The following is a 16,784-nucleotide window of genomic DNA, read 5'->3' as shown; positions in this document are numbered from 1 at the left end:
GGTCTCGGGGCGGTTTGCAGCACTCCGGGCAGCCCAGCAGAGCGGGCAGGGTCTGTCCATCCCTGCCGGACTCTGCGTGCTGGGTTAGTGCAGCCCAGTGCAATCCAGCTGTGGCAGCTCCCAGCTGTTCTGCGGGGTGCCGGTGGGGGGAACACCTGGGCACGGCACCTGGTTCCCGTGCAGTGACACCGGCAGAGTGACACTGGCACACGGCACACACCTGTCCGCTCCAGGGCTGGCTGCAGCAGATGCTCGGGCAGGTCCGGGGCAGGGCTGGGAGCGCAGGGGCTCCCCAGAACCCCCTCCAGGGTGTGCGGGGCGGCGCAGGGCCAGCAGCCCCGCACGGGCGGTGAGCCACGGCCCTGCCCTCCCCGCGGCTCGGCCCCGACCGCGCTCCGCTGTCGTTTCAGGGCGGCCCCAAGTCATCGTTCCTCACCGAGGAGAAGAGGGCGAGGCTGAAAACCAACCCCGTCAAAGTGCGCTTTGCGGAGGAGGTGCTGCTGAACGGACACTCGCAGGTCAGGCGGCGGCCGCGGGGCGCGGGGCTCTCCCCGGGGCAGGGCGGCTGAGGCTCGCTGTGCCCCCGGCCGCGGTCCGGGCAGCCGCTCCCTGCTGCTGCCGGAGGGGATCGGGCAGGGAGGAAGCACTGGCACCGGCGGGGCTTTGTCTCGGATGCGCTTACTCGGACTAATGGAAATGACCGCCTGCACTGCCCCTGTCCCGCTCCGTCGGAGCTCGAGCCGTTCCTTCATCCCGGCGGGAGGCAGCTGCCCTCCCCCGAGGGGCAATCCCTCCGTGGTGAGCCGCGCCGGAGTGTGGGCAGGGCGAATCCTGCCCCGGAGGCGAGAGGTGGGCGCTGCTGTGTGTGCCCCGTTAATGTGCAGCTGGAGGAGCTGGGCTGGCCCTCCTGGGCACAGCCAGGGCCAGGGGCTCTGTCATGGGCACAGAACTGCTCAGGGCTCTGTCATGGGCACAGCCAGGGCCAGGGGCTCTGTCATGGGCACAGTCACTGCTCAGGGGCTCTGTCATGGGCACAGAACTGCTCAGGGGCTCTGTCATGGGCACAGCCACGGGTCAGGAGCTCTGTCATGGGCACAGTCACTGCTCAGGGGCTCTGTCATGGGCACAGTCACTGCTCAAGGCTCTGTCATGGGCACAGCCAGGGCCAGGGGCTCTGTCATGGGCACAGAACTGCTCAGGGCTCTGTCATGGGCACAGTCAGAGGTCAGGGGCTCTGTCATGGGCACAGAACTGCTCAAGGCTCTGTCATGGGCACAGCCAGGGCCAGGGGCTCTGTCATGGGCACAGTCACTGCTCAGGGGCTCTGTCACTGGGCACAGAACTGCTCAGGGGCTCTGTCATGGGCACAGCCACGGGTCAGGAGCTCTGTCATGGGCACAGTCACTGCTCAGGGGCTCTGTCATGGGCACAGTCACTGCTCAAGGCTCTGTCATGGGCACAGCCAGGGCCAGGGGCTCTGTCATGGGCACAGAACTGCTCAGGGCTCTGTCATGGGCACAGTCAGAGGTCAGGGGCTCTGTCATGGGCACAGAACTGCTCAAGGCTCTGTCATGGGCACAGCCAGGGCCAGGGGCTCTGTCATGGGCACAGTCACTGCTCAGGGCTCTGTCACTGGGCACAGCCAGGGTCAGGGGCTCTGTCATGGGCACAGCCTCACCTCAAAGGGTGTGCCACTGGGCTCTCTGCCTTGCCTTTGGGAGTGACAGTGATCTCGGGGTGGCAGCTTGCTCTCCATCCCTGCAGAGGGTGTCCACAGCTGTGCCCCTGTGGGGTGAGCTGGGTCACAGCTCGCTGGAGGCTGCTGCAGACCCAGCACGGGGCTCCTGCTGCTGCTGGCAGCTGAGCTGGGTGCCCACGGCTCTGCCCCTGCTGGTGTCCCTGTGGCACAGGTGAGATCTCCAGTGTCCTCCCAAACTGTGAACAGCTCCTGAACGTCTCCTGCCCCTTCTGACTTTCTAAGCTCCCTGGGGTCAGCTGGGAGTCGTTAGCTCTGTCGACCTTTCCTTTTGTCTTTCAGAGTGAGAAAACCCAGAAGTCAAAACGCCCCTTTCTGCCCCCTGCTCGTTAGTGCCGCTCAGCTGTGCGGGTCTGACCAAGCCTCTCTGCTTTGCAGCAGTGACAAACTGCCTGCTGGCCCTTTGCCTTCTCCCTGCCCGTCTGTCTGCTGTGCCCTGCTGAGGGCAGCTCAGAGCCCTCCCGGGGCAGTGTTGGCTCCCTGTCCCCTGCACACGGGCAGAGGTGTGCCGTGGGTGTCACCTGCCCACGGGTGATTGCTCGGGGGGACCCCGCTCCTCCTCCTCCTCCTCCCCGCGGGGCAGGGGAGGCTCGGCTGTGCCCCCAGACCCTGGACCCTGGGATCCTTCCCTTCCTGCCAGGCTGCTGCCAGGGGTGCCAGGGGCTGTGCCAGGGGCTGTGCCAGCCCTCGGGGGTTGGTGACACGGCTGTCGGGGTCCTGGCAGGCAGGGGGCGGCGGGGCCCTCCCCGGGACGGCGGCGCACTCCCGCTGTGGGCAGGTGTGGCACCCGGCTCACCGGGCAGGGGCTGGGCAGCGAGGAGGTGCCCAGGAGGTGCCCCAGGCAGGGACGCCCGGGTCGGGGAACACAGGCAGAGCCCAAATCACCACAGAGCCTGCCTCTCTCAGAGCCGGGAGTGTTTGCCCGCAGCTGCAGGAGCGGGAGGCTGGGCTGGTGTCACAGCCCGAGGGCTCCCGGTGGGCGACAGTCCCACACCCACGGCAGGCTCGGTCCCAGAGGGTCAGAGGAGCCTAAAGAAGGCACCTGTGCAGGGAATGCTGCACTCTGAGCCTCCCTAAAGCCTCTGGCAGCGTTCTGCCGAGCTGATCAAACCTCTGCAAGTGCAGAGCAGGGACACAGTCAGTGTTTAGATGGCCATTAATTTAATGACAGCACAAAGGCAGGAAAATGAATTCAGGTGCTGCTGGGGTCCCTGGTGTTAGATTCCCTTTTCACCATCTGGATATGTAACCTGTTCTGAGCAGTGAGGTATTAGCACAAAGGAAGAGTAAATAAATTTGTTGCATATTTATGATTCCTTTCTGGAAAAGCACTATGCACCACGTCAGCCCTGAGTGCTTTAGGGCTGCTCTCCTTTCCGTGGGCTGACGTACTGAGGCAGCCAAAATGGGCATTATGGCCCTGAGCAGCGTACAGCCTCCAGTTTCAGTAAATATACTGCTCTTGTCATCCTAATGGAGCACGGCTAAGTGATCCTTGCGGCCCGGGAAGGATCCCAGCGGCTGCGTTCTGCGGCTGAAACCCGAGCCGGCAGGCTGGAGCATGAATTGTTGATGAGCCTCGCTGCTGCCCTGCCTTCCCTTCCGCAGGCTGGGGCTGTGTCCTGTCTCCCGAGCAGCGCGCCGGGACAGCCCGCGGGGGCAGCGGGGACCGGGGCAAGCAGCCTGCCCGGCGGCTGCGGGAGCTGAAGGGTTAACTCGGAGCAGCCTCTGGCAGCCCTCCCAGAAGGACAGGAACCTCTCCTGGGTGTGGCATTTGTGGGGTCCCCCGTGGCAAGAAAGGATGCATTGGACTCCGTGTTCTTAGAGGGCTAATTTATCATATATAAATTAAATCTATATTATATTAAATCTATACTAAAACTATCCTAAAGAATAGAGAAAGGATACTTACAAAACGCTTAACGAGATGTTAATAAAACCTTATGACTTTCTCCTCAGAGTCCGACACAGCTAAGCAGTGACTGGTCACTAACCAAAAACAATTCACATGTTGGATAATCAATCCCCAACTACATTCTAAAGCGGTAAAACATAAAAGGAGCAAGTAAAATAATATTGTTTTCCTTTTTCCAGTAAATGTGATTAGTACCAGCTGGGCAGTTGGACCTGAGCAGAGAGAGGCGCTGGTTTGTGCAGGTGCCCAGGGTCACACGGTCGCTGTGCCACGGGAGGTGAGGGCAGTGTGCAGGTGCTGTAAGACAGCTTGGGCTGGTGTGAGCAGCACCACTGTCCTGGAGCTGGGGCACACAACAACCCCTGTCAGAGATGTTGGTGTGTTTGGGCTGGTTAAGGAGCCCAGAATTTGGGCTAGAAAAAGGAGCAGCAGCGTTCCCTGGTTTTTCCTCAGTGGTGACTGCAGGCGGCTCGAAGCCCAGGATGGCCATGAGAGGAGCAAGGACGGGATTCAGCAGTGGTTTATGTTTGCTCGGGCAGCACTTCAGGGGCTGTGGGCTCTGTCTAGAGGGCCGTGAGGTTTGTAACGTGAGGCACAGTGAATGAAACGCAGGAGAGACCATCTCAGAAGCAGCGTTCCTAGCCCTGAGAGTCTGTTGGCAAGGAGATGAAGCCTTTCGGTGGTGGGAGCAGCGTGCTGGTCCCAGAACGTGACAAAGCCCCTCTGAGAAGGCGCTCCACGGGGGAGGAGTGAACCCGCTCGGCCCTGAGCAGCCAGGGAGGGTGCAGCCGGGAGGAAAGGTGCAGGCATTCCCTGCCGAAGGGGTGAGATGGGGGCTGAGCGAGGATCGGGCTGTCCAGGACAGGGGCCAACCCCCGGACCCTTCTCCAAGACCCAACAGAGCCGTTCTTGCTGAGGGGGTCCTGTCCTGTCCCACGTGTTTGGGACCCATCTCAGGACACTCTGGTGGCATCCCCTGCTGCTTGGGAGGTGCCGGGTGGCAGATCCCGGGTCGGGCTCGGTGGCAGCAGCGCGCTGTGATCGCCGGGCTCCCCGAGCCGCTGGGCAGCGCCGGGGGCTGCTCGCAGCCCGGCGATCCGCGCTGCTGGCTGACGGCAGGATGCCTTTTCCGGATGAGCAGGGAGGATGGCTTTGTGCTGTCGGTGCCCGCCGGAGCCTGCTGTGCCGCCGGGAGCGGGACGGTGCCGCCGCTGCGCTGCCCGAGCGTTCCGGTAAAGGCATTTGCTGTGCTCTCCTCCTGCCACTCTGTGCCAGGAGCACCATCAGGAGCCAACGCTGGGGCCGTGCAGGAGGGTTGCCAAGGAGAGGAGGATTTTCCTGGATGCCAGGGCTTGCAGCGCCAGGCGGAGCAGCTGGTGCCTGCCGGCTGGATGCCCGAGGGTCCAGCTGCTGCTTTTGCTGTGCAGGGGAGCTCCCTCCTGTTCATGCCCAACGTGCTCAAGGTGTACCTGGAGAACGGGCAGACCAAGGCGTTCCGGTTTGAGAGGAGCACCACGGTGAAGGTAAGGAGGCTCTGCAGGCTGCTCCCACCCCATCAGCAAAGGTGCAGGCAGGGCTCCTGCAGCCCCCGGGCTGCACTGGCCAGCTGCTGACCACTGACCACTGCTGGGCACGCTGGTGCTCTGAGCTCCTTCTGCACTGGTAAGGATGCTCCCCTCTGGAGACACAGCACTGGTTCAGCCCCTCAGGTGAAAGAGCAGCACTCGAGGGAGTGATCCTCCTGAGCAAGGGGTGATCCTCCCTCAGATCACTGCCCTGCCACTCGGTGCTGCTCTGCAGAGCCAGGGATCCAGCCCTTCCCAAACTGCTGTGCTCGGACACAGCCTGGCACACCTCCAGCTTTCCTGGCCTGATCCTTGCTGGATCCTGGCACACCTCCAGCATCCTTTCCTGGCTGCTCAGTGTTTATGTTGGATGTGGCGAGACTCGGCCAGGGCCGCTGGCTGGAGGTCATAAATTACTTAAAGGACTGGTAGTGTCCTGCACCACTGCAGACGCTGTGGGAGATACCCACCATGGACAGGGATTCTGGGGGTATCAGAAAGTATATTAAAGGGAAAGGAGATTTCACTTACCATGCAGTGAAAACTTTCCTCAGAAAAGGAGGAGTTTGTCTAGCTTTTTCAAGCTTCACGAAACCATTGTGGTCTCTCTTTTTGACTTGCAAGGTCTACAAAAATAAAATAGTGACATAAAGCAAGGAAGTGGAAAGGAAAGGAGAGTTGTAAAGAGATACTTGAATGTCTGTCCCCAAAGGGTTAATTTCTAAAGGCTGGATTAGGTCTTTGACCTGAGTTGCTCAGCTCTGACATGGAATAAGTTTTCCCACTTTTTAAAGCAGCCCTCACAGTTGCCCTCCAGAAATATCTAAATGAGTAAAATGCTTCCCAAGTTAGGTGTTTCCAGAAATTCCTCTGTGTCTTGAGACATCCTGGCTTAAAACCGAGGTGAGTCAAACATTTATGCTTGCCTCAAAGGCCTTGAGTGAGCCCCAGGGCTTCTGTTTCAATCTGTGCTCAGTCAAGCCTGAGGAGATATTTTCTTTTTGCCAAAAGTAAAGCTTGTTACTTCCATAACAGTTAGAATATTGACAGAATTCTCTATTACAAGGTGAAACACCAGTTTCAGTCAGATGTGGCAGGATTTTTACAATTACACTCTCAATTTCTTGTTTATTGGAGAGAAGTGTTCTTCACAAGTTCTTTTTAGCTTTTTCCACAAATCACAGACTGATTTGGGTTGGAAGGGACCTTACAACCCAAATCAGAGACCAGTTCCAACCTCCTACCATGGGCAGGGATACCTCTCATTTGCTCCAAGTCCTGTCCAGCCCGGCCTTGGAGACTTCCAGGGGTGCAAAATGTAGCAGGGTTCTAGAAAGAATAACAAACACAGCAGACCCTTGGGGTGTTTCTGTCACCCAGGGGTGACAGAGGGTGCTCAGCACCACCCAGAGCTGTGAGTGTCAGGCAGCTCAGGACAGGCAGCTCCAGGAGATGGTTTGATACCTGTGACACCCTGGGGTTTGCAGCTTGCCCACCTTGTGCTGCACCTGCTGGGGTCGTGGTGCTCTGCCTGTGCATGCCCGCAGCTCTGCAGGCTGGGGTCTGCAGCGGCAGCTCTGCAGCAGGGCTGGTGGCACTCTGAGCTCTGTGTGACCCTGTGCCCTGCCAGGACATCGTGCTGACACTGCAGGAGAAGCTGTCCATCCGCAGCATCGCCCACTTCGCCCTGGTGCTGGAGGAGCAGTACAACCTGGCCAAGATCCACCTGCTGCACGAGGAGGAGCTCATTGCACAGGTGAGCAGAGCCCCCGTGTGCCCCACAGCCGGGCACTGCCCCCGGAGAGAGGCCAGTGAGGGCACAGGGAGGGGTGAGCTCAGCTCGGCCCCAGAGATGCCATCCACCTCTGCCGTGGTGTTCACACCCCACAGCCCTGGGGAAGGGCACCTGGGGAGCGTCCTGGCTGCCCCCACACACAGCAGTACCCGTGGGCTGGCGTTGCCTGGGGAGCAGCCATGGGTGATGTCCTTTGTGCCACCTGTCACAGCAGCCCATCTGCTCAGACTGCTTGAGCCTCAGGCAGCTTTCAGGCAGCTGTGCGTGACCTCTCTGCTCACAGCTGCCCGAGCAGCCAGAGCATCCACCCCGGCAGGGGCCAGTGGGTTAAATTACGTTCTGAGCCAGCCCCTTGTGTCCTGTGAGCCCGGGATGCTGCTGCCCCTGCAGCCCTGCGGGTTGGTCAGGGGTGCCTGCTCAGTGCCCCAGCTCCCTGCTGCTGGGTTTGTTGGCTGGCACCCCCTGCAGAAGGGTCCGTGGGGTCACACGGGGTGCCCCGAGTGGGAAGGCACGCACGAGGATCATCCTGCTCAAGTCCCTCCGTGGCTGGTGCTGTCACAGCACCGAGCATCCGGGTCAGAGGATTTCCGCTGGGCAGGATCTGCCCGGAATAAAATGTGCTGATGGAAAACTCAGAGTCTTGGCATTGTATTGACATCCCAGGGATGATTCAGGGGTCTGCTTAGGGCTGCTGTGTCTTGTGACTGCGCTCCAAAGCAGAGCAGCCTGCCCCTTCCCCCTGCTGTTATCACACAGCCCCAGAGCCTCTGTGCTGGTGACCCCGCGAGGGTTTGGGATCTGTGGGTCTTTAAAGGAGGTCTGGCTGTCCAAAGGGCTTCTGGGCTACTGCCGGCAGAAGAAAGCCCGATGAAGAATCTGAGATAGAGTTACAAGCAGGAGCAATGTGTTTGTTCACACGAAGACATTGTGTCCTTGTGTTTGCTCGGGAAGATCCGCACGGTTCCCTCCCAGCGGGTTCAACCACGGCTGTGGGTTTGCAGAGCAAAGGCTCGTGTGCACTCCTGCAGGGAGGGCTGGTTTGTGACCCCTCTCTCTCTTGCAGGTGGTGCAGAAAAGAGACTCTCATGACTACCGCTGCCTCTTCAGGGTGTGCTTTGTCCCCAGGGACCCCTTGGACCTCTTGCAGGAAGACCCAGTGGCCTTTGAATATCTGTACCTGCAGGTGACACTGGGGCGTCCCGCGCTCGGGAATCCCTTCTCAGCCCACCCTCATTTGTGCTTTAAAGCAGAGCACACCTCAGACCTGCTCAGCTGCACGGAAACGCAGAGCACCTGCAATCAGGGCGTTTCCGCTGGATTTGCCCCAAACTCTTCAATCAGGGCTGGGGGACATGCTGCCATGGCTGCGGGGTGGGGGGCTGGCAGCCCTGCCCTGCGCTCCTGCCGGGCTGACTGTGCCGTGTTTGCCCCAGAGCTGCAGCGACGTGCTCCAGGAGAGGTTCGCAGTGGAGATGAAGTGCAGCGTGGCGCTGCGCCTGGCTGCCCTGCACATCCAGGAGAGGATCTCTGCCTGTGCCCAGCCGCAGAAGGTGTCCCTCAAGTACATCGAGTGAGTGCTCGCAGCTCTGTGCTCCCCTGCCACCCAGCCTGGGGCAGCAGGAGAGCCCCAAAGTGGCCTCAGCTCTGCACAGGAGTCCGGGGGCACTGCAGCCCCGTGGCTGGGCTGCTGCTTTTGGGGCAGGGTGGCCTCGGGGCATCCCTGTCCTCAGCCCCTGCTGCTGAGGGGTTTTCGGGGACAGTCAAAGGTGATGGACAGGCTGTATCATCAGAAGGAGTGAAAAGACACTTTATTATAAGAAATGTGCAGTTTTTATAGAAATAATGCTGGATTTAAGATTGGCTTTTAGGAATTGGCTTGATTGGCTTTTAGGATTTTGTTTTACACTATTGGTAACTATGAATAGTGCACTCTGGAGAGCCATATTTAAACAATGGTCATGGAAAGAGAGATGATAATTGTTTGAATTCTTTCTTCTAAGTTTCCCAGCTTCTACCCAGCTTCCCAGGATTTTCCTGAGAGAGCCATGTTTCTCTCTGTTCAGAGGATATGTAATTACTACAAACCCCCTGAGCAGTGCAGGCAGTGAACTCCTGGGTGTGTCCTGAGGCACAGGGGGGGTCTTCTCTGTCACAGGGCCAGGGCCTTGAAACTGCAGATCTGTCACACAGTGGTGGTCACCCAAGCTGCTCCTGCCAGTATTGATTGCAGTGTCTGGAGAGAGAGGGTGCAATCATCAGCCTTGCACAGCCAGCACATCTCAGTGTCTGCCAGAAGCAAGCCAGAAACCCCTCCTTTGGGCAGTGGCAGATCCTGTGAAGTACTGGGATCTGTGGGGCAATGACCAAGGAATGCTTTCAGAAGGAGCAGGTGTGCCATGCTGCACCTTGGTGCTCCTGGACTGCTCCTGCCCTCGGCAGTGCTGATGAGCTCCTTGTTAATTACCAGGCACTGCTGGGGTGACCAGGTTAATTGCCAGGCACTGGCTGCCTCGTGTGCAGCCAGATGTGCCCAGCTGTGTGCAGGGGGGGACAGCTGCACTGCTCTCACCTCACAGGTGTGCAATGCCTGGGCTGAGTAAACTCCCCAGCAGCACACCTGGCCCACCTTTAGGGTGCAGGAAACTGAAGGTGCTGCAATGCCATACTCTTGTCACCAAAGCAAGGTGCATGCAAGGACAGAGTCTCCGTCCTGTGGACGGTGGGGGGAGATGGGGACTGTCCTGCTCATGCAGGCTGTGGTTCCCTCCTGTGAAGCCATGTGGAAGTGGCCATTCTGCACCGCAGTGCTCACTGTGCAGTCCCACTCCTGAGCCTGGCAGGTGCAGGCAGCAGTGAATTCAAGGGTGTGCCACAGCCCCCCAGGCTGCCTGGTGCCCCTGCCCTGCCCTGCCCTGTGCTGGTCAGCGTGGCTGGGACCCCCTGTGCCCCCTTCCCTCTTCCTGCCAGGAGGGACTGGGGAATCGAAAACTTCATCTCCCCCACCTTGCTGCGAAACATGAGAGGGAAGGACATCAAGAAAGCCATCAACTACCACCTGAAGAGGAACCAGGTGCTGCTGGACCCTCGGCAGAAGGTAGTGTGTGAGCCCAGGTCAGGTGTGCCCTCCCCCTGGGGCTGTTCTGTGCCCTCACCATGCCCGCGCTCCCTGTGCCACGCCTGCCGTGGTGCCAGGCTCCGTGTGGGGTGCCCCTGGGCACCTCTGCTGGCAGCCTGAGCTGGCTGTGCTGGCCAGGGCCCAGCCCTGCAGCAGGGGCTGTGTCCCTGCTGCAGCTGCCTGCAGAGCCTGCTTCTGACCCTGTTTCCTCTCTTGCCCACAAGCACACGCTCAGCGCAGCCCAGGTGCGCCTGAGCTACCTGCAGATCCTCGGGGAGCTGAAGATGTACAGCGGGATGATCTTCAATGCCACTATGATGGTACGAGCTGTTTGTGTGTGCAATGGCCTTGGGCACGCAGTTCTGGGGGCCACACTGCTCTCCCTGCCCTGGGGGGCCGTGGTGGGTGTTGGTGAGGGGCTGTGCTCTGCACAGACCAGCCTACTGACCAGCTGTGCATTTTTTCTGATTGGAAGCTGTCACTCTTGCTCTTCAGATAAACCCTCTCTATCCTTTGTGTGTTATAAAGTACTTGGGGAATCTGGGCAGGCTTCAAACTCTGGAGAAAATAGTGGAAACCCTTAAACCTCGCTGTAAGAAAGGACTCTTCCCTTCTTACAGGAGGTTTCTCGGGTCGATGATTTTTGTGCCTGTCCCCAGCTGGGTCTGTGCTGAGCTGCAGAACACCAGCTGTGTCACACAGGGAGCTGAGCAATGTTGGTGGGCACCCAGGGGTCACAGTAATGCTAAACTTTACACCTGCATGCAAAGTGAACAATTTCTGCCAGTTTATATGTGTGTTAATTCATTTTTCCTTGAGTGCCTCACCCTAACAAAAAACACTGACACCTCTTCCAAGCCCAGATTTTTTTTTTTTTTTTTTTTGGTGAAGTTTCTACCCTGCAGCTGCAGCAGGTCTCATCGCTGGGTCCATATGGGGACACCTGGGCTGCCAGGTGACACTGCTGACGGTGACCACCTGCTGCCAGCCACGTCCCTGGGTCTGCCCGGTGGCTGCTGCACCCCTGGGGGCCACCCGGGGCCAGGGGGAGCTGCTGTCCCTGCGTGGGGAAAGGGCAGGGAGAGGGCTCCTGCGGAAGGAGAGTCAGTGCTGGGACCCCACAGGAGGTCGGGGGGCCGAGGGGTCCCTGCCCCCGGTGTAACCTGAGCCCCTACAGCTGCAGGACAGGGAGTCGTACGTGGCGCTGCTGGTGGGCGCCAAGCACGGCGTGAGCCAGATCGTCAACAGCAAGCTCAACATCGCCACCAGCCTGGCCGAGTTCCCCAGCATCAGCAGGGTGGAGCTCAGCGACGACTCCGAGCGAGTGAGCACTGTCAAGATCTACCTGCAGGACCTGAAGGTGAGCGGCTGCGTGGGCACAGGGGGGTCACCTGCACCATCAGCTCCCCTCAAAGGCCGGGGAGTCACCGGGATAAAAGGCTTAGAACCGGCAGGGAAACTCGTAGGAATAACCAAAAAAAAAAATGACTGGAGAGGAGTGATTCTTCCTGCTGAGGAAAAGTTACTTTTTCCTCCATCAGTGAGACAGGGCAAAGGCACAAAAGGCGAGAAAAATAAATTCCTCTTCTTTGTGCCTCCTTGTAGGAGACGGAGGGGGTGCCGTGTCCTTGTGCACTCTGTTCCTGCTGACTGTGGCACAAACAATATTTGTTTATTCTAATCTTCTCTACTCTTTTCTCACCCACACCTCCAAAAAATAAACCCAAAAAAGGTGCTTACCCTGCTGCTGGAGTCGAACAGTGCAAAGGACCTCGTCTGCCTCATCGCTGGCTACTACAGACTCCTGGTGGATGCAAACGCCTCCATATTTACCTGGGGAGAGAAAAACCAGCAGCTGCACCGTGTCTCAGCTGAGGAAGGTTTATAAAAACAGCCTTTTTTTGACACAGGATGGGGAGGAAGTGGGTGGATGGCCCAGCTCCTGGGAGCAGCAGCCTGGGGCGGTGTGGTGGCACCAGTGCTTGCTTAAGGCTGGACTCGATGATCTTTGAGGGCTTTTCCAGCATTCACGGTGCCGTGGTTCTGTGAGAGCTGCGGGCACCGAGGCTTGGGGTGAGGGCTCAGCTGGGCGGGCAGCTGCCCTGAGCTCCGGGGGCTGCTCTGGGCTGAGCCCCCGCAGCTCCCTCCGAGCCCTGCCCTGAGCTCCGGGGGCTGCTCTGGGCTGAGCCCCCCGGGGCCGCGGGGCAGGGTCTGGCTGAGCCCTCCGCGCCCCCAGCACGGGCTGAGCGGTTCGTTTAAACCCCAGGGTATGAATCCCGAGCCTGCAGCGACTCCGAGGATTCCTGGGAGCTGGATTCCTCCTCGGAGCGGCGCACGAACAGCCCCGCGGCGTGCGGCGGCGCGGAGGGGCCGGGAGAGCCCCGCGGCCCCGGGGCGAGCGGCGACCCGCGGGACACCGGCGGTGACAACGCCACCGACAGCGCCTCCGAGGCGTCCGACTCGGCCAACGCCGAGAGCCGGGGCTTCAAGACGAGCGGCTCCAGCGACTCGGTGGATGCGCTGGAGGAAGATGAGGAGGAGGCGCGCTCTTCCTCCCGGCCGGAGCTGCTGCCCTTGTACGCGCCGACCGTGCGGGAGATGAGCAGCTCGGACGGCGGCTTCGTGCCGGGGTGCGCCGCGGGCAGCCCCGCCGGCACCGGGGGCTATTTCTGCTTCCTGCAGGCGCCGCCGGGGCCCGGGGGCAGCCCCGCGGGGCAGGACGAGCGGGCGGCCGCCCTGCAGGCCCGGCTGTCCGAGCGGGACACCGCGGGCCCCCGCAGCCCGGGCTCCGGCGCAGCCCCCGCGGGCAGCGCGGGCACAGCGCGGCACAGCCAGCTCGTCCTGCGGCCGCCGCCGGGCTTCGCGGACTCCAGCTCCGAGGAGGAGTTCTACGATGCTGCGGACAGGCTCAGCCCTCCGGACGCGCTGGCAGGTAAAGCCACAGCGGGGCTGCTGCCCCCGCTGCCGTCCGTGCTGCTGGGCGCTCCCCTGCCAGCTCCGGGGAGCTTCTGCAGGGCTTTGGATGGACCCTCGAACCCCCGCTCTCTGCAGGCCACTCCTCAGCACCCTTACGGTGACATTGCAGGGGGATCTGTTATCACGTGCAAACATTGGGTGCTGGGAAAAGTCAGATTTCAGAGGAGTGGCATTCCGGAATCTCCCAGACCTGTAAAACATTGTTACATGAACGTCCCAGATCAAAAGTCGAGCTCAGGTCAGAGGCTGGTTTCAGAGCTGGGTCAAGGATTCCCAGGGCCGGGCAGCTCCCTGGCCATTGTATCTTCTCAGAAATGGGAGTACTCCTGTTCCCGAAGTAATCAGCTCGTTCAGTAGTAACAGAACCTCTTAAGAATTTAATTCATGCTGTTAGAACAGTTTTGGCTTTTATAATAATGCCCAGTCACTGTACAAAACTGTCACTGTGGAAATTGTTCCCACCTAAATATCCAGAGGGGACCTGTGGCCGTGTTTCTGTTTGGTGATACGCCTGCTGTGGGCAGTGCTCTCCTGGGGCTGCTGCTGTCCCCAGATTTACCCCAGATTTACCCCACACCTGCCTTCAGGTGAAGCTGCTCCCTCATCACCAGCCCTGGGCTTCAGTCCCTGTACCACACACCCAGGCTCTGCCTTTTCCTGGCCACGGGAGAGCATTTCCTTTGCCTTCGGGAGCCAGGCATTGCTGCTGGAACTTTTGTGCCTGTGATTCCAAGGGCTGTGCCAGGAGCTTTCTGGCCCACTGCGTAGGTGTGAGGGTATTCTGCTGTCCAGGATGACTTCCTGATTTCCGTGTTTTTCTTGCCATCAGGCTATGACACAGCATCCTGGGAGGGCACAGAGAGCTCCTCCTGCATCCCAAAGAGGCTGAGGTGCTACAGCTTGGGGGAGAACCCCTCGACGAGGGAGAAGCAGGGCCAGGAGAGGGAGCTGACCTACAGCAGGAGCCTGAGGAAGAGAAGGTCCTTCCTGAAAACTGATTACACCTCTCAGGTCAGTTTCCCTGCGGCCGTCCCAGGCTCTCCGCAGCGCTGCTGCTCCTGGCCGCCCACTCGGCCCTCGGCAGAGGACACAGGGAAGGACACGGAGAGGGGGATTCCTGCAGCCCCCCAGGACACTGCTGGCACAGAGCCCTGCTCTGCCCCCATGGACACGGAGCCTGAGGGCACGAAGACAAAGTCGGTGATGGAATGGCTGGTCTCCTCCCTTCTGGACGTTCACCATCCTGGTGGCCAGTGTGGGGAGGAGGGCAGCAGCCTCCAGCCACAGCACCCTCCTCTGCTGTCCCTGGAGCCCCTTCCCCGAGGAGCTGCCCAGGAGAGCTGCCCGGGGGAGGCAGATCCCGGGTGTCTGAGCGGGGAGAGCCGTGTGCCCACCGCGGGCTGGCAGAGCCCGGGGCCGCAGGACGAGCCGGGTGAGGTGGTGGCCGCCCAGCGCAAGGCCAGCGTTGTGCCCTCTGCTGTCGAGTGCCGCTCTGACGAGCTCCTGCGGCTGCCACCGGCTCCTGGCCCCGGCACGGCCCCTCCCCGGGAACCGGCCCAGGAGCAGGGGCTGCTCCCTGCCAGGGTGGAGCCTTCCCTGGCTCCCTGGCAGGAGGGCAAAGCCGATGGGCAGAGCTGTGTCACTGGCATGGGCGGTGCTGATGGTCAGGGCAGTGCTGATGGTCAGCGCCACGATGATGGTCAGGGTCACGATGATGGTCAGGGCTGTGCCCATGGTCAGCGCCATGGTGATGGTCAGTGCCATGGTGATGGTCAGTGCCATGCTGATGGTCAGGGCCATGAAGATGGTCAGCGCCACGATGATGGTCAGGGCAGTGCTGATGGTCAGTGCCATGATGATGGTCAGGGCAGTGCTGATGGTCAGTGCCATGATGATGGTCAGGGCAGTGCTGATGGTCAGCGCCATGGTGATGGTCAGTGCCATGGTGATGGTCAGTGCTGTAGTGATGGTCAGGGCCGTGCCCATGGTCAGGGCCGTGCCCATGGTCAGCTCCATGCTGACAGCCAGGGCTGTGCCAGCAGCAGCTGCGAGGGGGCCGTGTCCCGGGCTGGGGGCTGGCAGGGGGTGAGTGGACAGACCCTGCTGAGGGTGCACGAGGAGCACACGGGGCTCCCAGACACAGCCCAGCTCCTGGCAGGCTGCAGCAGTGCCTCGGGAGCTCTCACCCGCCTCTCCTGGCTCTCCCTGGGGGTGAGGACAGCCCCTGTGTCACACAGCCTGCAGGACACGGTGGATGAGCCCCTTGAGCCCTTGGCCTGTCTGATGGCCAGCGGGGGCAGGGTGGCCGGTGCTGGTGGCAGGCAGGTGCCGCCATCCCCTGCAGGAGCGGGCTGTGCCAAGGAGCTGGTGGGCAGCTCGGGGCTGGCCGCAGGGCAGCCGGGGGGCGCAGGAAGTGTGGCTCAGCAGCAGCCACAGCCTGCGCAGGCTTCCCTTCCCCGAGGGCAGGCGGCAGGGCTGGGGAAGGACTCCTGCCTGCCTCCATCCGCAGGGCTTTCCATCTCCTCGGTCCCAGTTCTCTTGGGGAAAGGAGCAGGAGCCCACGGGGCTGTAAAACACTCGTTCCTCTGCTTTAACCCCGAGGAGGCTGAGCAGACCCCTCCGCCCCCCATCCCCGCCCGGCCCTCCCCAGCTCCACGTGGGCTGGACGGCTGCGGCTGCCGCCTGCCCTACATCAGCTGCTTCCCCCAGCCCCGCAGGCAGGGGGAGTGTGAAACCAGCCCCCTCCAGCTCCCAGGGCCCCTCACCTCCCCACCCTCCAGCAGCTGCAGCCTTCCCAGGACCCCTGGCAGAGGTTTCCCCATCGCTGGGGACGCGGCAGGGCAGGACCCCCACATCCGAGTGCTCGGGCAGCTGAAGGAGCAGGCGTGGGCGAGCCCTGCCGATCTCTCCCACTTCCTGGCCTACACCGTGGAGCTGCAGGAGGTTGTAGGGAAGCTCTGTGGGAACCAGGCAACCCACCTGCACCACCAGTGTGCAGAGCAGGGTGCGGAGAGCAAGGGTGCCCTGGGCTGGGCTTCCCAGGACCTGCTGTCCAGCTGCCAGGCGCTGCTGAGCACGGAGCAGCCTCTCACAGAGGTGGAGTGTGCTCTGAGAGCCACCTTCGACCGCCTGGTGCAGCTGGCAGTGACCTGCTTCCAGGTGACACACTGCCGGCGCTGCAGGCAGCGGCAGCAGGAGCTGGGAGCTGCGCTGGGCGATGTGGTGGGCACCTACCAGCAGCTGGTGCAGGCCCTGCAGCAGCAGCTGCACGGGCAGGTGTGCCCTGAGCTGGGCACCAAGCTCCTCGCCCGCCAGCACACGGCCCTGGCAGCTGCCATCTTCTGTCTCCTGCAGCAGTTCAGGGCGTCCCCGAGGCTGTGACGGGCAGGGCGGGGGCACACCAGGGCACTGAGGGGCACAGAGCCCAGCTGTGTGCCCTCTGTCCACCTCAGGCTGTGCCCCACGGCAGGACGTGCCCACAAGGGGTGGCAGGGCTCCCCGAGGGCAGCCGTGCCCCAGGTGCTCTTGGAGCACTCCAGTGTGTGCGTCGTGCCCAGGGCTCGTCCCCCGGCTGCCACAGGCTGTGCAGGTGCTCAGTCTCACGGTGCTCTCTCGGCTGCCTTTGCCACCCGTGGGGAAGGGTGCGAGCCCTTCAGCCTGCC

General features: G+C 61.1%; 1 protein-coding gene across 1 annotated transcript in view; it reads left to right on the top strand.

Annotated features, from left to right (window-relative positions):
- The window catches only part of FRMPD1 (FERM and PDZ domain containing 1), an 18,146-nt gene extending 1,643 nt beyond the window's left edge, over positions 1-16,503 (top strand). The window contains exons 2-13 of the mRNA XM_050986936.1: positions 411-518; positions 4,676-5,194; positions 6,867-6,992; positions 8,095-8,214; positions 8,465-8,601; positions 9,999-10,125; positions 10,371-10,466; positions 11,324-11,506; positions 11,879-12,026; positions 12,413-13,078; positions 13,952-14,897; positions 15,168-16,503. Of these exons, the coding sequence (XP_050842893.1) occupies positions 411-518; positions 4,676-5,194; positions 6,867-6,992; positions 8,095-8,214; positions 8,465-8,601; positions 9,999-10,125; positions 10,371-10,466; positions 11,324-11,506; positions 11,879-12,026; positions 12,413-13,078; positions 13,952-14,897; positions 15,168-16,503 (4,512 nt within the window). The remainder of the gene's footprint in view (positions 1-410; positions 519-4,675; positions 5,195-6,866; positions 6,993-8,094; positions 8,215-8,464; positions 8,602-9,998; positions 10,126-10,370; positions 10,467-11,323; positions 11,507-11,878; positions 12,027-12,412; positions 13,079-13,951; positions 14,898-15,167) is intronic.
- Positions 16,504-16,784: the final 281 nt, after the last annotated feature.

This window comes from Serinus canaria, chromosome Z (assembly GCF_022539315.1).
Source record: "Serinus canaria isolate serCan28SL12 chromosome Z, serCan2020, whole genome shotgun sequence".
Taxonomy (NCBI): Eukaryota; Metazoa; Chordata; class Aves; order Passeriformes; family Fringillidae; genus Serinus; species Serinus canaria.
Note: the sequence above shows the minus strand (reverse complement) of the source record. Positions and strands in the feature narration are given on the sequence as shown.